This window comes from Malania oleifera, chromosome 4 (genome assembly GCF_029873635.1).
Source record: "Malania oleifera isolate guangnan ecotype guangnan chromosome 4, ASM2987363v1, whole genome shotgun sequence".
In the NCBI taxonomy this organism is placed as follows: Eukaryota; Viridiplantae; Streptophyta; class Magnoliopsida; order Santalales; family Ximeniaceae; genus Malania; species Malania oleifera.
Window position 1 is genome coordinate 124677642 of NC_080420.1, and position 26482 is coordinate 124704123.

The 26482-nt window shown below is 33.1% G+C and overlaps 1 protein-coding gene across 7 annotated transcripts in view; it reads right to left on the reverse strand.

The window, feature by feature from the left end:
- LOC131154049 (membrane-bound O-acyltransferase gup1) overlaps window positions 1-1846 on the reverse strand; it is a 59860-nt gene extending 58014 nt beyond the window's left edge. For 3 of the 7 annotated variants that reach the window (XM_058106538.1, XM_058106536.1, XM_058106533.1), the window contains exons 1-4: window positions 1591-1831; window positions 1439-1494; window positions 456-637; window positions 320-368 (exon numbers count right to left, since the gene is read on the reverse strand). In XM_058106538.1, coding sequence (XP_057962521.1) covers window positions 320-368; window positions 456-637; window positions 1439-1494; window positions 1591-1690 — 387 coding nt within the window. In that variant the 5' untranslated portion in view covers window positions 1691-1831. Of the gene's footprint in view, window positions 1-319; window positions 638-1438; window positions 1495-1590 lie in introns of all 7 variants that reach the window. The other 4 variants (XM_058106537.1, XM_058106535.1, XM_058106534.1 and 1 more) reach the window with 2 other exon arrangements.
- Window positions 1847-26482: the final 24636 nt, after the last annotated feature.

The following is a 26482-nucleotide window of genomic DNA, read 5'->3' on the forward strand; positions in this document are numbered from 1 at the left end:
CTAGACATAATTGAATTCAATAACACTACAATCACCTCTCTGCAGTTTTTTGTTCTTCTTCATTTTTGGTTAAGAAAACATGCAAAGTTTCAACAATTCAATCACAAGTAATCATAATAATAACACAAACACTAACAACAACATTAATGCACTAAATACCAAACCAAAATATAACATCTCTCCTGAAGAATATATTTTGTTGGAATGATGACCCTCTAAATTTTACCATGCTGCCTTTAAATGCCATTTTTTAAAAATAATTATGTAAAAATTCAATTTTCTAGCTTAATAGTGTCAAAACAACAAATAAAATACACACCTTTACTAGAAGAAAATTAACAGAGGCAATTGAAATGATAAATATGATGCTGCAAAATGAGGAGAGGTGGACTATTAATGAGACATCATTAAATCCATAAATGAAGTAATGATTAAATTCTTCCAGTACAACACACCAAACCCCATGAAGATATGACAGGTAAGTCAAAGAAAGCAAAAGCCAAACAATGGACATCCCCCTTGCTTTCAATCGGAACAATGTCCTCAATGTATTTGCCAACAGTGTAAATATTCCAAAAACAACAGTAAGGATGGGCAAGTTTCCACGAAAATTTCTCCACTGGGCATCTGAGACATCCTATAAAAGAGAACAGAAAGGGAATAATCAGGCCCATACACAATTATTTATTCAATTGAAGCATATTAGGTCACACATACCAGCACATTTAAAGACAAATCAAAACTCACATAAACAACAGCTGCGTGAAGAATAGGTTCATTAACTATATCATAAAATGAAAGGGGTTGGGGAAGACAAGCTGGCGAAATGATTCACAACAGCTCCATAACAATAAGGTAGCAAGTGTCAGGTCAAATCGCTCTATAAAAAAAGTTATCAATGAACTTCTACGATATGTATTCAAAGGATTCGACAAATGGTCTTAAGCTTAGGGAACTGTTGGGAAATAGGAATGCATGTAATCAAAAGATTAAATGCATCAAACTCAACACAATTTTTACTATTTTTTGTTCAAATCAACACAAGTTAAATCAAAAGTTCAAAGTCCAAGCCCCTAACTACAAGGTAAGTGTTTTGTTAGAAGGCTGAAAAATAGTGCCAACAACTCCCAGCGCAGGTTGGGGGGGTGGATGAAGGGATGGAATTCATTTCAAAAATGAAAATTAGAAGGGTATTTTTCTTGCTGCAGAAAATTCAACACCCACCCCCCGGCCAAGAACTTTTCAAGTACCCAACGGGGAGGAATGCAGAAAGGATTCTGTGAACTTGCATTCGAGTCAGCACATATCAGTTTCGGGTGGAGATAATAATGATTGTGCACAAAATCTCTGTTCTGCGATAATTTGTACATCGCGATCAATAAAATAAGGGGGGGAAAAAACAATCGAAAATTAAAGCAAAAGGGAAAAGCAATCATACATTGAGACGGTGAAGGAGCCAGCCAGGTCGCAAACCAAAGAGACGGCGGTAATGGTCTGCAGCAGTGGGAACCCAATATGAATCAAACGAGACAATAAATTAAGAAAGAAAAAGTGCGAGAATGGGCACAAAATGGTTGCACTTGAGAGTACCGCGAGAAAGTTGAAGGGAGCGACTGAGGATGAAAACGTAGAAGGCGAGAGCGTAGAGAAGGAGAACTGCGAGTTCTCGCCTCTCCCATGAAGGATTCATGACTGCAGCTGCCCGACCCGGCGGAGCCAGTCGGTTACACTTGCTTTTTAACCACCCCTACCTTCACCCTGACTCTGAGCCTGGTCTGGTTCAGATAGAACTTTGGCCGGGGCACCGGACTCCAAAGTTTCTAAAAATTTTGACAAGCACTTTTCTGTTTTGTACCTCTAGCCAGGGTTGGGTAAGATAACTTGGATTGAATTTAAATTTATATTGAATTTGAATAAATTATAATATAAAAATATTTAAATTTATTTAAATTTAAATCTAAGATTTAAAATTTATATTTTTAAATATAGTATTAGTGAATTTATTAATTATTAGAAAAGTAAAATTTTGACACATACCAATTATAATTGAAAATTTTTCAAACCCTAGGCTTAGAACTCCAATACTAGTCATCATTCTATCTAACGTATTCTTAATGATTTTAGTATATTTGTTGCAGGACTTTCCCTAAATACTTTATCATAGGTTTTTTCTAAGTTCAAAAATATATATAAGTCCTTTCTAAACTTTTCAATTGATCTTCTTAAAATATATATAAATTATGTTGTCAATTTTTTAGATATAAAATCAAATTGATTATCTGAAGCCCTTGTTTGTTATTTGTTCAATTACCTTTTTTATAGTTTTATCATATAACTCTAAATCTTAATTTTGCATATTTACTATAATTGTAAATATGGCATTTATTTTTTGTATACAAATATTAACACATTTTTTCCTCCATTCCTCTTGCATTTTTCTTGTTTTTATAGTAATGTTGAATAAATTAGTTGACCATGTCTTCCTTTATCCTCTAAACATTTCCAAACTTCAATTGCAATGTTATCGGATCCTATAGATTTCCCACTCTTCATCTTTTAAGGTCATCTTAACTCTAATGACTCTAATTTTGAAAATAAACCTCTTATTTTTAATATTTTCTTCATTTTATGGTACCAAATTTATACTTTTAATATAGTTTTTTTTAAACAACTTGTTAAAGTATTTCTACCACCTCTCATTAGGTACTCTTCTTTAGTCAATATATTAGCATTCTATTCTTTTTCAGTCAATATATTATCATTCTCGTCATTTATATATTTTATACTACCGAAATCTTTGCATTTTCATTCTTTAGTTCTAGCAAATTTCTATGTCTCCTTCTTTTGTATTTAATTTAGTATACAAAGTATAATAAGTTCTATATTTAGCTTAGCTAATTTTATTTTTTTATTTTTTTTTGCATTTTTTCTTGTCTCTTCTTACCTTTCAAGGTTTTCTATATTTCCAAAATTTTACCATGTTTATATTAGTTTCTTTTTGTTTTTACTGCATTTTGTACATCTTAATCCCACCACCAATTTCTTTTCTATCCGAATATCGTTTTATAGATTCATATCTTTATATAGGTTCACCTAAAATCTTTTTTGTTTTCATTTTAATAGAGTTAGTAATCTTATTCTACAAAGTGTTTGCCTTTATCTTATCTCTTATTGTCCAATTACTCTATTTGCACATACACTGAAAAAAAAGTTACCTATTCACCTATTCACCTTATGTTTGGAGAGACATTGAATTTGGATTTGCATTGGATTTCAATAAGATGTAATATAAAATTATATTGAAATTTGTCCAAATCTATCCAAATACAAATCCAAAGTATGAAATTCATGCTCCCAAACATTGCGTCATTGTATTCATAACTCATACAACAAGTGACTCTATTTATTTATTTTTTCGTCAAGATAAAGAAATATAATAAATGAATAGGTGACTCCATTCACTCACTAGATAAATTCATCAGTTTATTGGTTTTTAACTAGCTTTATATATTGGTTCAAGACTTTGGTAAGGATGGTAATTTAGAATATCCCTATGCATATATGTCTTCCTTTGGGAGGGTCAGTAGTTTTTTTTTTTTAATGAAAATCATAATAACCTAACTGAAATATTTGAATTTTGGAAAAAATAACATGTTCTTGGTCAAGATTGTCTTTACAATTTTTTTAAAAAAATATATATTTCCATTCTCCTTATTACTTTAATGTATTTTTAACCCAAAAAAAAATGTGTTTCCACTTTCTTTAGTGCTTAACTGAAAAGTTCAAAAAAAAAATTGTGTTTCTTTACATAACGTTATTGTCTTTTGCTTGCATATGTGCAAACCTTTGTGATTGGAAAACATAGACAAGAGATCAAAAAATGTCACCTCTCCTAAAGATTTGAAGGGAGGGTGTCTAGATATTCTAGCACACCATGCATTATTGTGTATCTTATTTATGCATGATTTTGTTTTCAAACAATAAAAATGTATCCGAGATGGAATCGAAGGTAGGGTAATGACATCCTTTCAAGATTCTAGATGTGAGAATAGCCTTTGTAATAGTAGGGGTTATTCAATATTTAATGGATAGTAAATCAAATAAATCAGACAGAGTAATTAAGTTCAAAATGGGTAACCATAATTTAATCAGGTATATTCATTTGTACGGATGCATAAAAGCCATTTATGTCTTCTCCTCACATAATTGTACTACTAATGTAACGACCCAGCCCTTTATACAGACCAGCATCGTTAACCCAAATACAAAATACCTATACCTATTCAAGATACATAGACAACTCGCCCTAAACAGGGACATATGGGTGCAAACCATACATAATTACAATGTAAGTGTTGCGGAAAAACATAATCATTCCTTGGGATTTCTGCTAGACTTATACCAGAGTTTACTATTACATTCTCAAGTACATAAATCCAGACATAGAATATAACATGTTATTACAACCTTCCAAAAAGGGAACTTCATTTAAGTTTAATACATGATTTGAACGCTTACGTAAGCTAAATCAAAAACAATCTCCCCAGTCCCTTTAGCTACTAGGACCGACGTACTAATGGATTTGAAAACAAAGGTTGTATAATAGGGTAAAACACTTCTTAGTAAGGAAGAAGGTGTTACAACAGTGTGTGACTGCATATATGCATATCTTCATAAAAACTCATACATATGGAACATTTGTATACAATACTGTAACATATAGGATTTTTCTGCACATTCAAGTATTTAAATCATACATATGAATATTAGAACAACTACTAGTTTGGTATGACAATTTGCCTATTTACCCCCGCGGCACGGGTTGTACACTGATACCTCTAACAATGTCCTGTTCGTACAGACAATGTCGAGCATCTTCTATAATCCGACCACCCCCTGGTTTATCTTTACCAGAAGTTTACTAACTCCACGTAGGTCGATTATCTAAAGTACCCACACTGATCCCTCATGTGTGGTTGCACTATATTGCCAGCATCGGAATCGTTCTTATAATAATTTAGAGTATTTTCAACCCCGTCACTGAAGTTTTTTTTCAACTTCTTTTGGTAGCAAGTTGTAGTTCCAGTATCATATATACAATTTATAGCAAAATATAGTAACCTGTGCAATTCTAGTATTTTCACAAATTCATATAATCACTTCGGGTATAAACCGGAACACATCCTCTTGGTTTACCCTTTTCACATCTACAGCTCGGTGTATAACCGGCCTCTATTTTACACATTTTTAGTATAACAAGTTGGAACCCCGTTCCCATAATCCATATCAAAATATTAAATATTCACAAGTTCATTTTCATCCATACGTCACACTAATTTAAACAAAAATCCGCTATATAGTATATAATGTAATAAACACCATTTAAATAAAAATAAGGGATTCAGGCATCTCCTACATACATAATAATACAAATAAAGAAGTTTTGAAACATTTGGTCTTCCAACAAATATAATACCGGAGTTTACTAATTCCTATCTATAATCCATAGTAATCATCCATCACCTGCATTTCCATAAATCTACATAACTCTCAAAACATTTTAGTATTTTCACAATCATTCCTTACTCAATGGCTTTAAAACATAAAGACATAAATATTTATACATCCCAAAATTAACATAGAAATATACCCTTTTATTTTAATACTTCTCAAAATGTCTAAAAAACCCTCGAGCTCTCTAAGCTCGATCTTGAGGAAATCCTGAAAAAAAAAATACATTTATATACGGGTGAGACACATTTCAGTAAGGAAATAAACAATATATTAAAACAGTGTGTGACTCACATGAGTTTATATAACAACATAATATTTAACATTTGAAAATCATTAACATAATTTTTGAAATCATTTTTTGAACCTAATCAATCACATGCAAAAGATTTAACCCATAAGATTACTCGAGGATAAAGGTGATTACTTGTAACGACCCGAAAAATACTGATATTTAAATATTAAAGAGAGAGGAAAATGGAAACAGGAACAGAAGGAGGCAGTAGACTTACTTAACCTGCATCTCATACATTTAACATATATTTGCACATAGCATTCCTATTTACTCATGCCACACAATTTAATAATAAAATTCATACACTCCCTATAAAATAAGTCAACCAACATTTAATGTTTATATACTGAAAATATCTTTCATTTCTTACATAATTATCCTGAAAATATTTTTCCACTTTCATCGGTTCATTTTCGCATATACGTATCTAATAAACAACCCTAAGCTTAAAAAATTATAATTTAAACAGTTGGCAATTTAAACTCATACCGAAACATATACACGTATATATAACACAATTTATTTTCATTAAATTTATAAAAATTCTGATTTAATATATATTTTTCCCTTACTTGGTTTCTTGAACTACGCCAACAAGGACTCCGAAAAATACCTGTGGCGCTCACCCGGACCCTGAAATTAAAAATTCTAGTTCCATGTAATTAATCCTAAATAAAATATTATTTTAAAATTCCATAAACCCATAAATTCTAAATAAATAAATATATCCTTAAATATAGTCAAATTACCAAATTTCTCAAATCTCACTTTTGCTTTGGAGTAGGACCTAAAAAATCCCGATTGGAAATTTACTTATATCAAAATGACGATGATCACAAGTAGGACCCCATGATAGTTCTGATTGTCGATTTGACTACAAATTTAAGGAGAAATTGAAAGATTAGGGAAAATATACCTTTTTCCCAAGAATGGTGTCTATGTCGCTCCCACGACAAATCTGTTTTAGTAGAAATGTCGGTGGCGGAGTTATGAACCCAACGACACCTTTCGTTTCCTAATCGGTCGAATATTTGACGAGAAATAAGAGGAGAAAGAGAGAAGAACGGAGGAGAGGCGACGGACGAAGAGAATTGTAGAGAGAAAGATTGAGAGAGAGACGTAGAGAGGCTGACTTCCTTTTTTTTTTTTTTTTTCTTTTTTTAACTTACTTTAACTTAAACTATATATATATATATATATATATATATAATCTTATATTATAATATAATATATTATATTATTATAGTATATCATGTTATTTAATTAATAATAATAATTTAATTAATTTTTTTTAATTTTAATTTTAAATTTTATTTATTTATTTATTTATTTTAATTTTTTAATTAATTAATTTTTAAAAAAAAAAATTTTCGAGTTATTACATTACCTTAAACTTGAAACGAAACTAAGTACAAAAACGATCCAAACCGACAATCCGGGATCCTCAAAACCTAAAACCACAGAACATAATCTTACTATAATTTTGACTACTATCCAAATATTCAATCGAAATTGAAATCAGATCCTTATCTCGATTTTTGGGAAAACCCCGAAAATCTTCAAAACAACAATTTGATCCGCTAAAGTTGTAGAACTTCCTCCTCTGATCCACGCAAGAACCTCCGTTTTTAGAAACGGACATCAAATGATGAAGAATCTCAAAGAGAGAGAGGATTTTCACTGGTTTAGAGAGAGAGAGAGAGCTTTGGGAGAAAATTTGCTTTTAAGCAACCAAAATGGATATTTATAGGGCCTTTAACCGAGTCAAACTCATCAACGAGGCGATGTCTTTGTCGACAAATCCGCCACACAACTCGTTGATGAAGCCATCCCTTCTTTGGCGAGCCCAATTTCGAATATTTCTCTGACCCGCTCGGTATTTGCTCATCGACGAGGCTCTGAATTTCGTCGACAAGGCTCTTAAGGACTTCATCGACGAATGTGACTCCTTCGTCGACAAACCCAACTTATTACGGGTTTGGGTCTCTACAATCTCCCCTCCTTATAAGAATTTCGTCCTTGAAATTTACTAACCGTTGCTAAACATAATCTTTTTCTTATAATTCCATTCTACAAAAGAGTCGACAATCACCTACAAAGCGACTTTGGCCCAAATTCATTACATACCCTCACATATGGCAGAGGAATACTGTGGTTACAAAAAGATACATCGGAAGATTACATACACATACAAAACTCTCCTGAAGATCATACCATTTAATCTATATCATCTACACTACTATATACCTATGTACTTTCAAATAAATATGGGTACTTCCAGCATATTTCAAACTCTAATACCCATGAAGCTTCTTCCACTGCATGGTTACGCCATAATACCTTCACGAGAGGTATTTTCTTAGTCCGTAACTGCTGCACCTTCCGATCCAATATATACACTAGTACTTCCTCATACGATAAGGCATCACTGATCAATAGAGGTTTGTAACTCAGTACGTGTGATGGATCTGGTACATACTTCCTTAGTACAGACACATGAAACACATCATGGACTCTTGATAGTGCTGGAGGTAGAGTCACTCAATAAGCAACTGAACCTATCATTTTAAGGATCTCAAAAGGCCCAATATATCGAGGACTTAACTTCTCCTTCTTCCCAAGCCTCATCACCCCTTTCATTGGAGCGATTCTCAGGAATACCATATCTCCTACCTCAAATTCCAACTCTCATCGACGAGTATCGACATAACTCTTCTGTAGATTCTGAGCTGTCTTGATTCTTTCCCTTATCAACTTGACCTTGGCAGAGGTCTACTAAACAAGTTCTAGACCCAATATTTGTCGCTCACCTACGTGATCCTAGTATAACGGAGATCGACACCGACGACCATACAAAGCCTCATAAGGTGCCATCTCTATACTAGCCTAGTAACTATTATTATATGCAAACTCAACAAGCAGTAAATATTGTATCCAACTATCACTGAAATCCAGTACACAAGCCCGCTACATATCCTCTAACATCTGAATAGTCCTCTCAGACTGTCCATCCTTCTGCAGGTGAAAAAATGTACTGAACGTCAATCGTGATCCCAAGGCATCCTGTAAACTCTTCCAGAAACAAGATGTAAAATGCAGATCCCGATCTGAAACAATAGAAATAGGGACACCATGGAGTCGTACCACCTCCTGCACATAAAGTTTTGCCAACCTATTCAGAGAGTAGCTGTGTAGTAACCCAAAGAATAATAGTATTCAAATAATAAAGAGGGAGAGAAATGGAAATAGTAGTAGAAGGAGGCAATCGATGACATTGCATTTTGAATATAATAACTCAGGAGATTTTCTCATGGCCTCATCGACGAACACAGGGGATTCGTCGACGAGGGTACAAGAGGGTCTCGTCAACGAGGGCAAGTTTTGTCGACGAGAAGATGCCGAGAGAGAATTTTTGGAAGTCTGAAATTCATCGACGTGGGTGCAGGTTCGTCGACAAACTTTCTACAGGACTCGTCGACAAGGTGACATGGCTCGTCGACGAATCCCACAGTATAAATAGCCCTAAACTGATTTTAATCGCAGAAATTTGGTTGCTGTCTCTCTCTCTCCTTTACCCTACGTTTCCTTCCTCTTCTTTCTTTGATTTGGCTCTGGCAGTTGTCGGATCGACGATCTGAGGCCACCACGATGCTCCTGGCGGAGTTCTCTACAAGTTTGCTGGAGCGAATCGTCAGTGGAACGAAGTTGGAATTCACCCCAAATCCAGGGTAAGATCTTTTATTCAAAATTTGACTTTCCAACAGTTGTAGGAAATGTTGTAGATGTAAAAATAGTGATGTTTTGTTATGGGATATATGGTTTTCAGGGTGTTGAGTGGAGAACCCTGCGGGTGTAAGACCCGTCTTACTAGGGAGATTTTAACAGAAATCAGGTAAGGGAAATATGTTATACTAGGTAGTTCTAAAATGATTTCCAGTCTGAAATGTATATTTTGACGAGATTATTATTCACAGCAGGACTTTATACAGTTTATTAATTATGAATATTATGTATTAAATTACTGTGTGGCTTGAGAATATAAATATAGTACAAAAGCATGTTTTACAGTATTTTCAAGGTATGTTTTACAAAATATACAGTTAGTGGATATATTTTATAGTAATTACATAATACCATGATTATACAGTTTTTAGTACCATGACTCACAAATTACAATTCAGTTCAGAAATACAGTTGACACAATTATGGTTTATTTTAGTGTCCTGTTTAAGTTTTCCAAAAATGCTGTTGTAATTAAATTCCCCTTACCTTAAATTTGAAATGAAACTATGTATGAAAACGATCCAAACTGACAACCCAGGATCCTCAAAACCTAAAACCACATAACATAACCTTACTATAATTTCGACTACTATCCAAATATTCAATTGAAATTGAAATGAGATCCTTACCTTGATTTTTGAGAAAACCCTGAAAATCTTCAAAATAACGATCCGATTCGCTAAAGTTGTAGAACTTCCTCCTCGGATCCATGCACAAACCTCCGTTTTTAGAAACAGACGTCAAACGGTGAAGAGTCTTAGAGAGAGAGAGAGAGAGGATTTTCGCTGGTTTAAAGAGAGAGAGAGAGAGAGCTTTGGGAGAAACTTAACTTCTAAGCAACCAAAATGGATATTTATAGGGCCTTTGACCAAGTCAAACTCGTCAACGAGGCAGCGTCTTCATCGACGAATCCGCCACACAGCTCGTCAACGAAGCCATCCCTTCTTCACTGAGCCCAATTCCAGATATTTCTCTGACCTGCTCTATATTTGCTCGTCGACAAGGCTCTGAATTTCGTTGACGAGGCTCTAAAGGACTTCGTCAACGAACCCAGCTTATTACGGGTTTGGGTCTCTACAACTAAACCCTACTTTGATTATACAAATCAAGATTGCTAGTTTCTAGACTTAGGTTTAATTTAGAGATCAAAACTGTTATATGTTTAAGTGAACTAATTACATTGGAAAAATAACAGGTTAGTGGCAACTACTTTAACTTTTTTGGAAGGCCAAAATCTCACACACCATTTTTAAACCACATGCTCAATCTGTAACGACTCGAACAATAATGGTATTTAAATAATAAAGAATAAGGAAAATAGAAATAGTAACAAAAGGAGGCAGCCGACTTCATCAACGAACGCGTCACGTTCATCGACGACATTGCATTTTGGAGGTCAAAATTTTCAAGAAATTTCCCAGGCCTAGTCGACGAACACTGGGGTTTTGTCGACAGGGTTCTTTAAGATCTCGTCGATGAGGTCCCGTCTTGTCGACGAGAAGATACAGAGAGAGGATTTTTAGGAAGTCTAAAATTCATTGACAAGGATGCAGGTTTGTCGATGAACTTTCTACAAGACTCGTCGACGAGGTGACGTGGCTCGTCAACAAATCCCGTAGTATAAATAGTGCTTAAACTCATTTTTTACGTAGAAATTTCAGCTGAAAAACCCTCTTTCTCTCTCCTACGGTCCCTTACCCTTCTTTCTTCAATTTCGGCACCGTCAGTCGCCGAATTGACGATCTGAGGCCACCACGATGCTCCTGGCGGAGTTCTCTTCAAGTCTGCTGGGGTGCATCGTCGGTGGGATTGAGTCAAATTTCTTCCCAGATTCAAGGTAAGTCCTTTTAGTCAATTTTTGGCCTCCTGGCAATTGTAGGAAATGATGTAGGCAAAGAAATAAGGATATTCTGTTTTGGAGAATGTGATTTTTAGGGTGTTGAGTGGAGAACCCTGCAGGTGTAGGACCCGCTACAGTAGGGGGATTTTAGCAGAAATCGGGTAAAGGAAATATGCTATGCTAAGTAGTTCTAAAATAATTTCCAGTATGAAATGTATATTTTTACTAGGTTATTTTTCACAGCAGGACTTTATACAGTTTATTAATTATGAATATTATGTATTAAATTACTGTATGGTTGAGAATATAAATATAGTACAGAAGCATGTTTTATAGTATTTTCAGGGTACGTTTTACAGAAAATACAGCCAGTGGATATGTTTTATATAGTAATTACAGAATACCATGATTATACAATTTTCAGTACCATGATTATACAGTTTTCAATACCATGACTTACAGATTACAGTTCAGTTCATAAATACAGTTGACACAGTTACATTTTATTTCAGTGTCATGGTTAATACAGTTATTACGGAATCATGGTAAAATAGTTAGTTGTATATAAAGATGTATTATATAGTATCAGACCTTTTTGGACCATTACAATTTACAGAACACGGTATCATAGCTACATATATTCAGTTCAGAGTGCAACCACCTATTCATATAATACGTGGTAGTAGGTCGATCATGCCCAAACGTGGATAGGCTCCCTATCAAATATGGGTTGAGGAGTGGCCGATCTGACTGAGGGAGTATAGGGATTTACCCTAGTCAGCAAGCTAGGGTAGATCCCGCCTACAGGCCGCACAACTCTATCATAAGGGGTTAAATCATGACATACAGTTATCCACAGGGAAGTTTTCAGTTATTATTATATATATATACAAACTTACAGAGACAGAAAATATACTTATATGTATTATAAGTATTTTGAGTAGAAACTTAAAGTACAGATATATTAAGCAACAGAGAAAAGGTGATGTTTTATATTATTGGTATTGTATTTTACAGATTTAGTGATACATGATTATATAGTAATAGATTTTAATAATATAGTAACTCATTTGCCACACACTAGCAATAGCATATTTCGTCTTACTGAGCATTGGCTCATCCCATTACTTTAACATTTTTCAGGTGATCTAGGTAGGAGAGCAGACCAGACTCGCAGATAGAGGGGCCTCAGTATTGCCCTGACAGTTGAGTGAGTATTTTTGGGAGTATTTTTGTATAGCCCTAGCCAATTGAGGGTATTTTGGGGAACAATCATATATGTATATTTTAGGAAATATTTTAGCACTCTGGTATTGTATACAATTACATATGGTTATGTTCATTTGATTTATGCTTCTCGCTGCTTAGGTGGATGGTTGGGTTTAATTCAGTTTGGTATCAGAGCATTATAAATTTCATAATATATATATATATATATATATATATAGAAAAAAAAACTCAATTAAATAGCAGGTCATCACGCAATCGCCATCTAGGTCGTTGTGCTAGGACGCATCAACAATAGTGTAGACATTTTGAATTTCTTTTCTTTTGTTGTTCAACTTGTAATTGCTCAATTTTATATGGAGGAAATTAATGATTTTAAAATACTTCTCAATCTAAAACTAATTTCTAGACTTAGGAGGGGAGAGCACCGGGTGGAGGATAAACAATATTCAAAGCAAGGAAGTCCAAGAGACACCTAGATATTAAAGAGATATTCTTAGATACATCGAATGTGTACACCAAAATTATTATGATTTCATCATATGTATATATTTAACTAATTTATGCTGTTTTTTCTACATATGACAAAATCATGTCAAATTCTATGTATACACCCAATGTATCTAATGTATTTTCGATATTAAAGGATGCTACCTAAAAACTATTAATTAAGCACAAGAAACAAAGGAGGTAACTCCTAACTAATAAGTGAAAATAAAGAGGCATAACCCTTTGTTATCATATAACCTCTGCAAAATTTAAAAAACACATGTTATTGAATATCACAATGGATCTTCTCTATAAAAGGATAGCTTTTGGGAGAGGTTAGGGGGAGGCAAGGTATTGAATTAATGATTACATTAATTATGTATCCATGACTCCAATATCGACTTGAGTGTTGGAGAAGGACCTTGGAAACCATGAAGGTCTCCCAAGTCTTCATCTTTTTCGTAATTGCTTGTGATCATCACATATTGTTGATATACCCTAAATATATATCAGGGTCAAAATAGTCCGTCTGCCATAAAGGAGCATTAAGGGGCAGCAGCAATCAGGGCCACTATCACTTAAGGACAACTGCTCAGAAGGGGTCAAACCCATACAGGCCAAAGCTAATTAAGTAACTTGCATCTCGTCATCGAACAACAGAAGAGCCCTCGTCGACGAATTTTAGCATTGTCGACGAAGCCTGCTCAATTACCGTTTTATACTTCTGTTATTTATTTATTCCACATATCACGGTTCGGGTTCTTACACACACAACCCAAGTTATAAAACCTAGCCACTTATGCTTGCAATCCGCAAATTTTGGGTCAAACGAATTCCACAATAAATCATTGCAATAATAAAATAAAAAAAAACAACAACTTAAAAGAACAATAAACTAGATGTATGCTAAAACTAAAGAACTAATTAATCTAACATAAATTCATTCCAATCATTATACTAAATGTATACAAAACTAAAACAACAAATTAACTCAACCTTGAAAGCATTCAAAATAACAAAGTAAAAGATAAACAATTAATTAATCTAATGACCATATTAAAACAATAAAACAAAGAAATTTAGTATTAAAGCACTTTAATAAAGTATTAAAAACTACCATTAAAATACATGAACTTCTTCCCACGATCCATTAAAATAAACATTTAAAATAACTAAACAAGAAAAGAGAGAGAGAGAGAGAGAGAGAGAGAGAGAGAGAGAGAGAGAGAGAGAGAGAGAGAGAATGAGGAGAGTGGAGTGGTTGTAGGGTACCTCTCACACAACAGCTATGGCTGTTGTGTATTCTTTTTGTAGCAGCGCACAGCCCCCCAAGGAGCTCCCCTAAACCCCTAGCTAAAAATCCTATACTCTAGCCCTCATTTTTGACTTTTCTTCCTCTTTTTTTCTTTACTTTTTTCTCCTTTTCTTTTCTTTCTTTCTCACCTGCCTCTTCTGCCTTTTCAAAGAACTCTCTCTAGCACCTCACTCCCAGCACACTGCATATGGCCCTCATGTGGTCACATCAACCTCTTTTTTTTTTTCTTTTCTTTCTTCCTTTTGTTAACACATAGTCGGTTCCATACTTCAAACCCGATTATGATTTTCTTACAACCTGAATATCTCAAAACTCAAAACACAAAAATTGTAGAGCACTCTCTCGGCTTTTTACAGAATTTTGAATCGCCTCGATCAGAGCTTAGAAGAGAAAGTTATGCCCAGATTACAAAGTAGTGTCAGTTTTAGCTTTCAATAGTTGTCTTGTAATAAAAAATACAAAAAATTCATAAATTACTCAATAAAACCCAAATATTATAAATAAAATACAATGTTAAAATATTAAAAATAATTAGGCATTTAATTAAAAATATAAGCTTTAATGTATGAGTTAAAACACCTAATTATACAATTTAAGCGCGTAATCACCTACGCTTTTTTACTTTCCGCATTTGTATGCTAATATTTATTTTGTCATAAATGATATATCTGTTATAAATATTTGCATACTTGTTTATTTGTGAGAATTTGTAACTGCTTAGAAGGACCCTAGATTGAGAAATATTGTTTGCGGTTTAAAACTGACTTTAACATAAGAGAAATTTTTAATACCCAATTCACCCATTTCTTGAGATTACACCAATTATATCATTCACACAAATAAAAATTCAAAATTTTGTTAATCAATGAGAAAAGGTATATCAGTAGGTTTAGTGCCCTTAATTTGCATGTAGTTGTGGAAACGAAATAGTAAAGCCCATATACCTTATAGTTAAAGAAATTAACTTTTTAGGGGAAAAAAAAAAAAGAATCTAAATGAGAAGCTAATAGTTTGCTATCACTATTAAAAATTAGAGAAACGAAAATAAAAAACGGAAACCAAAACCTAAAAACTAGAAACCAGTAACTTGCTTAGTTAATATTTATAAAATTAATACAAATTTCAAACTTAATTAAAAAATACTCATTTTTTTCTTTAAATCAAATAATATTATAAGAATATGATTAAAATAATAAAATTTAAACAATACACATTAAAAAATTACTATAATAAACATCAAATTTATTATAATTATTTTACTTAATTGTTCTACTTTCAAATTTTACTTTACAATAAAAATTTTATCGGGCATGAAAATTTAAAAATAGTAAAAGTATTTTTAATTGACTTTATTATTATTTTAAAAAATATATGTATATTTTTATTTTTATTTTATTTTAAATTCATATGATCATTTAATTTTGATTTTAATTTAAAAGTGTATAAAATGAATAATTTAGTCAAAAAAAAAAATATTTCTATATATTAAAATTTCTAGCAATAGGTTGGCAAAACAAGTGAAAATCATAAAATTCGAGTTTCAATTTTTTGGCAAACAACTGAAAACCAGCAGTAGAAACAAAATACTATGATGTAAATAAATACGTTTTTATAATATATTTCTTCATTATGAAGAAATAGAAATGAAAAATAGAAAGTAGAAAATAATTATGATACCCAATAGACCCATAGTTATGAGTTGGTTGTTGATTTACATTTTCTATTAATTAGATGAAATTAGCTTTCTTGGGCATTCTTAAGGATCCCCTGAGATTACTAATTTCCATTACTAGCTTGATATCCATCAAGATTCAAGAATGGTGGGCTGTGTTGGTCATGCGTGTATACACGTTGGTTGGCTGGTCCCTGCCTTCTAACTGCTAGCTAGCTGGTGGCAAAATTCCTGATTGAGGTTGGAGCACCTGCCGCTCCACAACCACAACTACTAATTAAAATTACCATAACATAACTTAGTCCGCATGTCTCCATGTCAATATTAATTAGGTAATTTGGTGTAATTTCTATTCATTTTAAGGGTTCGTTTGGATAGCAAATTTGGGTGCCAAAAAAAGGAAAACCAAGAAATATAGGAAGAAAACTTATTTTTCATTATATTTTCTTTCTATACTAAATAATATTAAAAATAAAAATTTATCCTAATATAATAAAAAATTAAGAAAAATTAAATATTAATGTTGCCTAAAATTAAATTTTCATTTATTGATTTGATATAATTTTTTTTTGTTTTTTTTTATTACTTTTCTTGATAATCAAATATGAAAAAGATGAATTTCTTTTTGTATATATATAAAATATACATAAAGCAAAAATATAAATACAGATATACATTGTATTTGCTTCTTTGTTGGTAAGTAGCCGGGTTTGATTTAGAATTTAACCAAGAATAGAAAAATAAAATGAATAAATTGGGGGTTAATTGTTTGGGAATTATGTAGGATATGATTTGGGAATGCCCCTACGTTTTATTTTTTATTTTTTATTTTGTCTTTGTCTTTGTCTTTGTCTTCACTTGGGGAGCATTCCACCCAACTACCAACAAGGCAGGCCACGCAAGGGAGCTTGGCTACAAAAGCTTTGAACTTAAGCTTCCAGCCAATATGTTAAAAATAGGAACGAAGAATATAGACATTTTTTAAGATTTAATAAGAAGATAATATAGACCTTTCTCAGTAAGCCCTCGGGCGAAAAGTTTATTTCGCCCAAAATGCATATAATACTACTATACACACACACACACAATTATTTATAAGCGAAAGTTCTCGAGAATAAGGGAGATTACACATCCATACATGTAGCTCCCCTTTACTCTAATACGTTATGCAACCTAGTATGACTACAACTAATACCTATCAGGACACTCGTCTTTCTCAGTAAGCCCTTGGGCGGAGAGTTTATTTCACCCCAAATACATATAATACAACTATATTTAACATATTTAATATTTTGTTACTTTACTCTGTATGTTGTTATCTCTGTAAAACCCAACTCTTCATAATCTCTGTTTTCACATGCTCTGTTCTCCTATCACATACTCTGTTATCACATTTTACATCCTCCGTCGTCATATATTCTGTATTTATATACACTGTTCTGTATTTACATGCACTGTTCTGTTTATACTCTGTTATCACATTTCACATCCTCTATCTTCATATATTCTGTATTCCAATACATTGTTATGTATTTACATGCACTATTCTGTCATACTATGATTAAATCTACAGATATGAATTTAGAACTCACAGTCAAATAGATAAAAACCGACATGCTTCCCCTCATGACGGGTTGTGCGGCCCGTAGGCTAGACTTAACCTTGGTCAACCCACCAAAGTTAAATCAATTCCCAACTCTTCAGTTTGCTAGTTCGATTGACTTTCTCATACTAGTCTAGACTCCAGGGAGAACTCTACCCTTCACAACTCAATCGACTATTCAATACCAATACTCTCTCTAAGACGTGTGGTTACACTAAGCTCTCCATAACTCTCGTAATGGTACTGTGCGTACTATAGTCCACCGAAGTTCTCAAACCATACATTGTAATTTAACATTAATATTCGACTTTGATTAAACAATTCTAAATACAATATAATCTCAATGCATTTCAGTATTTCAACATATTATACATATTTCATAACTCAACACATTATTTTCATTTTTCCTCATGCAACACGATTTGAATAATACACAGATTTATATAACTATTGAAATAATAAGTCAATCCATGTTTATTATCTGCTTTACTAAAAATATAGATTATATTAGCTCCACAATTTATCTAATACTCAAAATAAGCGTTAGTAAGAAAAACGGAGATAATTAACCCTACTCACCTTGACCAATTTTAGAAAATGTAAAACAATTCCAATCAATCATTTTAACTAGTCAAATTATCCAGAAAATCCATTACTTAAATCTCGTAACATTTTTCTTTACTTTAATCGGTTCATTTTCAATAATAATAACTATTAACACAACCTTAAGCTCAAAATCCTCAATTCAAACAGTTGACTTACAAAACTTGCATGATAATCATATACATACACATAAAATTTCCATTTTAAGCGCTAGAATTTACAAAACAGTTGGCTTAATCTATTCCCCCTACCTTATTTACAGATATTGTGCCTGTAAGATTCCTAAAACCGATGCCTACGACATTCAGAGTACAAACCTTGTAACCACATATTTCAGTATAATCAGTTAAGTCCTCAAATAATAATTATTTTAATATCCCTAGGCTCACACACTCCCGTTAACCAATTAAATTCTAAAAATGGGGTATGATCCACTTCCCATATTTAAATTTAATCTCTAACATATTAAAAAAAATACCAATATGATCAAATTCCCACAGTTTAATCTAATTCTAAAATATTTCCAGAATTCTAATTTAATCCAATCCCTGCAATTTAACTAAATTCCAAAATGTTCCTCAAAAATTCTATTTAATCAAATTTTTATGGTTTAATTTAATTCCAGGAATATCTCCAAAAATTCAATATAATTCATTCCCTACAATTTAACTTATTCCCAAACACTCCCAAAAATCTGATATAATTAAATACTACAATTTAATCGGTTAAAATTTTAAAACAAATTACATAATTTGTTCTCCTCACCTTAATCTCGGAGTGGTGCCTGGAAAGTCTAATTAAAAAATCTACTCCGCTAGACTTGTAGAGAAATGCTCCTAGATCATCGATCGTGGTGGTTTCTAATCGTCTGTTTGGCTAAAGGTTGGGTAGAAATTGAAAAGAGAGAGTGAGTTTATATTATCCCAGGAGTGGTGCCTACGACAAATCCACTCTGGTTAAAATGTCGATGACTGAGAATGGAATCCAAGGGTATTTTTCGTTCTTCGATTGACGCGCGTTTGGCCAAGAAGATCGAGGAGAGAGAGAGAGAGAGAGAGAGAGAGAGAGTGGGAAACCTCTTTGGATTCCTTTAGCCCGAAGGAATATATAAATATATATATTTATGTATATATATATTATAACCTGATAACATTATACTATAATATTATGTTATATTAATATATTATTATATTACATTACAGTATATCATTAATTATTCTTAATTAATTAAATTACTTATTTAATTTAATTTAATTTAATATTTTTTTTCGAATTACTACAACAATAGCAATGGTTTTTGAGTTGTTGACAACAATTTTGTATAAGAAACTAAAAATTTTATTTCTTATGAACCATAATCAGGTAAGAATAAGGAAAGTAATTCAAAATATACTGTTTGAAAATTCCATCGACACAACCAAGCTTTGACACAATTAGCTCTTCTTTCCTTTTATTTTTGTTTATCAAGTCTTTATTGTGCAAAAAATGACTTTATCTTTTCCCTTACTCACTTTTATGTTGGTTTAGCGATGAAAATTCCACCAAATTTAGTTGAGTGGTGAGAGGTACACAAAATCTTCTATATATCATTCAATAAGTGACTCAATCTATTAAAGAGTCATAAATATATATACATGACCTATCTTTTCCTCCAAAGAATGAATATATCTTGATTTAATATGATATGTTCTTTAATGATATATTGTTTAATGAGATTCATGACTTTGACCAATGTATCTCAAATATTCCAATATACAGTGGGAGATTGTTCATTAACCATTAAAGATACATGACTTCGATTATTATATCCCACATACTAATAAATATGGTACTTGACTTTGGTCAATTCACCTTTATACATTCATGAATTAAGATTTAAATTATTGTTGTAATTAATTATTTTTTTGTAAATTCATATATCCCTATAATGTGATCATGAAATTAAAATCACAAAATCATACAATCACACATAAAAATCCAACATTTTGTTAATCGACAATAGAGGGTATATTAGTAGGTGTAGCACCCTTCATTTGCACGGGGTTATGACTAACTTCTAGTACAACTCATGTACTTGTAGTTAAATAAATCAATTTTTTTTTAGGAAAAAAGAGAATCTAAATGAGAAGCTTAATTATGAATGAGTTGGTTGATGATTTGTAAGTATATGTCCCACATGAATTATATATGGCCCATATGATAAGGGTAATGACATTTGATAAGGGTAATGAAAGGTCATATCTGTGGATTAACTAAAGAGATTAGTTTTGAAAATAATATGAGATTTAATAATAGCTGGAAGATGAAAGGTTTTCCTATATAGCTACTGTTATGGGAAGTAGCTGAATAGTAATCTGTATGACAATGGAAGTAAGGAATATAAGAATTGTCCTCTCTTTACCTTAGCTCTCTTATCATCAGCCCTACTCCCATAAAATCTGGTGAAGTACAGAAAGATATCGGGGTGAAGCGAGAGAAATGATTTCTTCGGGTGCTCTTCTCAATTGATATATATCATGAACGATCCCGGTATGTGAATTTATGGTTTCTTTATTTTTTTTATTTTTCCGCATGAAAGGTAATATATAATGGAAATATATATATATATATATATATATGTGTAAATATCATGATAATTAAACATCCTCTTATTTCAATAAATTACAGCAGAATATTAAATTAAATTTTACATGTGGTATTAGAGTTAAGGTTGAAATTATCGTGATCTTCCCTTCAATATAAAATCGTTTCCATTAACCCCTTAAGATCTTGTTATAGTTTCATATGTAAAGTTTGTGTTCATGATGGTTTTCTGGAATCAAACGAAAAATTTATATGATATTTGCTGGATTTATTGGATTTTTTTTTTTTGGTTTGGAATATCATGGTTTTGAAGTCGTGACCTCACTACCCGAACAAAATCGTCAACGATTTTTTTGAAACCGTTGACAATTTTCCCTAGGACAGTAATACTGAATTAAGCCATTAAATGAAATGCATGCAAACCATTTTATTGTTTGATTAAGTATGAGACACTCACATATTTTATAATAGTAAATTGATAATGGTGGCAATGTTATGTGCGACGACCTAAAAAATTCTACTATATTATTATTATTATTTTATTTATTTATTTATTTTTTTAAAATGCATAAAACTCTGATACCATATATAAACCACCCAACGCCCGAGTGGGTTACCGGGTATAACTGTCCATAAGCTAAACTAAAACACAGTGGAAGCATAATATACATAAATCCCATATACAATACCAGAGTACTAATACCATCATAATACAAAAGTATCTCTCTCCCAAAATCACCTATACAACCCAAGGTACACAAAACATATTCATACACAGGTAAATAGCAGTGTCTCATTGACACTAACATTTTGTCTTGGTACACCTTACTTCAGCACCCTCACTTAAGAACTTCAATTTCCATCTCTGGTCTTCCAAAATCTTACATCGATATAATCCTAGAAGAATGAATTGATAATTATCCTTTGTTTATGACATGACCCAAAAAAAATCATATTAGTTGTCCAGAACCCGCATTCCCCATTTAGTATATAACTAATGCTCTCTTAATGTTTGTAAAATTAATCACAAATGTTGTTTATGCTCTTCTTGAGTCTTTGAATACCCCAAAATCATCCATAAAAATTATAATGAATTGATCCAAGTATGGTTGATTGACTTAATTCATTATATCTATGAAAATGCAAGGTGCATTGATAACCACCAATTGGTAACACCAGAAACTTATAACAACATTTTTGTGTATTCAATTCTGTCTCTGGGATGTGTAATTTCCAAATCTTAATTGGTGAAAATTAGATTGCAAATCAATCTTAAAATTTTTTGGGATTTTACCAATTAATCAAATAATCCACCAATCTCTGGAAGTCGATACCAATTCTTAATGTAACATGATTCAACTTCCAATGATTAATGCATAGCCTCGAGGTCCCATTATGTTTCTTAGTGAATAACACAAGTGCAACCTATGATGATATACTAAGTCGAACAAATTCTTCGTCGAGAGAATCTTCTAGTTGCACCCTAGGTTGCCTTAGTTTAGTTAATGTCATTCTATATGAAGCAGTTGACATAGGCTTTGTTCCTAGCACAAAATCAATATTAAACTCAATCTTCTCTTGGAGATAGCCCTGATAAATCATCTGAGAGGAATATCTAAAAATTCATCACCTATGGGTAAAAAAGTTTGGGATTCATTAACTCGTATATTTCTTTCATTGCTGCTACAAACCCCAGACATGTGCCCAAATTCTTTCCTTTCACAAGCACTCCATTTGGATCTCCAAGCACTACTTTCTTTTGGAAATAAAAAACTAAGTGTATGATAAATAGATAACCATTCCATTGGTTAGCCTCATCTTTAGACAGAAAACTTGCATTGTTGACTCATACTAATCAAGTACCATACCTGCTGTGACATCTCAGACCAGGATGTGTAATTATTAGCCTGTTAGATCAAATGTATAAAAGGCACTTCACACTCTCATTATAACTTTGTAATTTGTTTGAGTAAAAATTATATAAGCTTTTAAACATTCCCTAAAATTCTAATAATCCAACTCATTTTCAATGCCAGACTAATGCATAGGGCTACCCTTTTAAATCAGGGTAAAGTATCATTTTCCTACCAAATTGGTTTCTAGATTTTTTTTTAAAATTTTTTCCTCGCTTCAAATAGTTTTTAAGACTCAACTTCTAACCTATGTCGACAAACGTTGAATATCAAAATATAGTTGGAAAAAATATCCTCAATGAAAAACATGGATTGCAATTATGGCAAGTCTAAGCCTTGATATACTGACTCGAGCAAACCCTGATCTTGCTCCAGTGACTGGACAAATATGCAATAACCCGCGTCTTGGTTCTTGGTATAAAATACAATACTAATGAAGTTGTTTAGTCAATTATGATCAGTGATCGGACATTATCTGGTAGTTTAAATTGTAGTGACCTGAAGAATAATATTATTTAAATAATAAAGAGGGAGAGAAATGGAAGCAGTAATAGAAGGAGGCAGCAGACTTCGTTGACGACATTGCATTTTGGATATAAAAACCCAAGAAATTTTCCAAACACTCGTTGACGAAGACAGGGGTTTCGTCGACGAGAAGATACCGAGAGAGGATTTTTGGGAAGTCTGAAATTCGTCGATGAGGGGGTAGGTTCGTCGACGAACTTTCTACAGGACTCGTCAACGAGGTGATGTGGCTTGTCGACGAATCCTGCAGTATAAATAGTGCAAAACCTCAATTAAACGTAGAAATTCAGCGTCGTTCTCTTTCCTCTCTCTCTCTCTCTCTCTCTCTCTCTCTCTCCTACGGCCATTCCTCCATATCTCTTCGATTCCGTCCCCGTCAGTCGCCGGATCCATGATCTGAGGCCACCACGACGCTCCTAGTGGAGTTCTCTTCAAGCCTGCTAGGGCGGATCGTCAGTGGAATTGAGTTGGATTTCTCCCCAGAATCAGGGTAAGGCCTTTTATTCAATTTTTGACTTTATGACAGTTGTAGGAAATGATGTAGGCAAAGAAATATTGATATTCTGTTATGGAAAATGTGATTTTCAGGGTGTGGAATAGGAAGCCCTACGGGGGTATGATCATTAGACGATAGGGGCTTTTCGACAGTTTGGTAAAGGAAACATGCTATGCTAGGAAAACCTAGTATGATTTCAGTATGAAATTTATGTTTTTACCAGATTATTATTCAGAGCATAAATTTATGCAATTTATTATTGATGTTAAAATATTTTAAATTATTGTGTGGTATGAGAGTATGAATACAGTATAGAAATATGTTTTTACAGTATTTTCAGGAATATGCTTTACGGAATATATAGATAGTGAAATGCGTTTACAATATCTTTCAGAATACCATGGTTTTACAGTTTTACAGCACCATAACAGGAAGATTTACAGTTTATCTCAGAAAAATACAGTTGATATAGTTACAGATTATTACAGTGTTATGGTTTATATAGTTGTTACAGAATCATGGTAAAATGGTTAGTTATAGAAATGTATTATATAGTATCAGACCCTGATGGATCAGACAGCAGAGCACGGTATTGTAGCTACAGACATTCAGTTCAGAGTGCAACCACTTAACTCAGATAGTAAGTGGTATGAGGTCGATCATGCTTAGTTGTGGACAGGCTCCCCATCATATATGGGTTGAGGAGGGCCGATCTGACCGAGGAGTAGAGTGGTTTACCTTGGTTGGCCAGCCAGGATAGATCCAGCCTTCGGGCCACACAACCCTGTCATGAGGGGTTAAATCATGACATGTAGCCATCCGGGGAAATATTCTTAGATATTATAGTATTATCAGATTTTTCGAAATAGTAGTATTATTATGAAAAGTAATTTCATACAATTTGACATGTTAAATTATATAGTTAAAGGTTTTATAATATGTTATGCAGTATCAACATTTTCAGTTTTAGTTATTTGTACTAATCTTAACTCAGATTAATTTTTACATACCCTTATCTCTGTAGCCACACACTAGTGATAACATGTTTCGTCTTACTGAGCTTTGGCTCATCCCAGTGTTGAATTATTTTTCAGGTGAGCCAGTTGGGCGAGCGGAGCAGGCTCGTAGATAGAGGATCTGTTAGTATGCCCTTTTGAGGGTGAGTGTCTTGGGGTTCAATTTTGTTAGCCTTGGTATTAGTAAGAGCAGTTCTTGAGAATACAATATAATATGTAATACTTGTGGAATGTCTAGACACTCTGATATTGTATATATATAAGGATGTGTTTTAGGTTATTTGCTTTCCGCTGTGTAGGAAATTGTTTTAAATTTTAAAATAGTATAGAAGATTTTAATTTTATTAGTAGGTCATTACATAAATCTTGTATAAAATGGACTAGGAAGGAAAGGGTGACATTTATTTGTACTAGAGAGTTGCTAACGGTAGAATGAAAAAATTCATTACAAAGCTAGAGTTAGATTCTAAAGATGGCTTCAAAAGCTACAATCAACTGCAAATCACCACAAAAGATTTCACATTAAGTTGTATACGAATCAAATCCCAACTGAGCCGATACCTAAGCGGTTAAATTAGTGTCTCATTGTCAAGTAGGATTCGCACAGGATAGAGCAAAAAGATAAAGCTCCAGGTCCTAGTATGTATGGTTTTCCTTTTGGATAGTAGTTTGCTAAAGGTCCAAGTATCATTATGATTTTTCTTATAGGTAAGTTACTAAAGATGATTCTGTTAGGTGTTATTTGGTTCACAGGATCCTTTGAAATACTTGGCCATGTGATGCCCATGACATCTTATTCTCATGTTTGTTTCCAGATTATGGTGATAACATCACTTTCCAGGAAATAAAGAATTCCCCCAAAACATAGGAGTCCATTTGTTGCCCACTTAGTATCTTACATTCTTATGGGCATCTTAATTTTAGGATTAAACCGTCTCCACTATTTTGGTTGACTTATGAAAATATGAAAATATGTAGTCAATGCACATTCTCATCGACCCATCTTTATTTTTCATAAACAATATCGGTGCTTCTCAGGGTTACACGCTGGGTTTAATAAACCCTTATCTAATAATTCGTGTAACTATTTCTTTAACTCTATTAATTCTACCGGTACCATTCTATACGACGCTTTAGAAATCGGCGTTGTCCCTGAAACTAGATCAATAGTAACATCTACCTCTTGATCAGGAGATGGTCTTGGCAAATCCTTGAGGAATATATCGGGAAAATCTCTCACTACTGGGATATCCTCTAATCTCAACTCCCCTTCTAGTGACCCCCTCGGGGTGCTTGATTACCTCTTTGGAACTAATGCTATGGAGGTGGATAGTTCAATGTCGTGCAACAGTCCCACGCCATATGTTCAGCCCCACCGCACCGATAGCAGACCGCTGGTCCTCTCCTACACTCGCCCCAATGCCTCTAATGACATCTTGAACATATAGGATGCTGCGAACTCCCCTAACGGCCTTGAGATCCTGTATCCTATCACTGGCCCAAGAAATTACAAGGCCGCCTCCATAAGCCCTAACTAGTGCCGGTCTGAAACCCCTGAGACAATGGCCTCTTCTTCTAGTTTGCGGCTCTCTCCTCTTCCTGAATACTGGC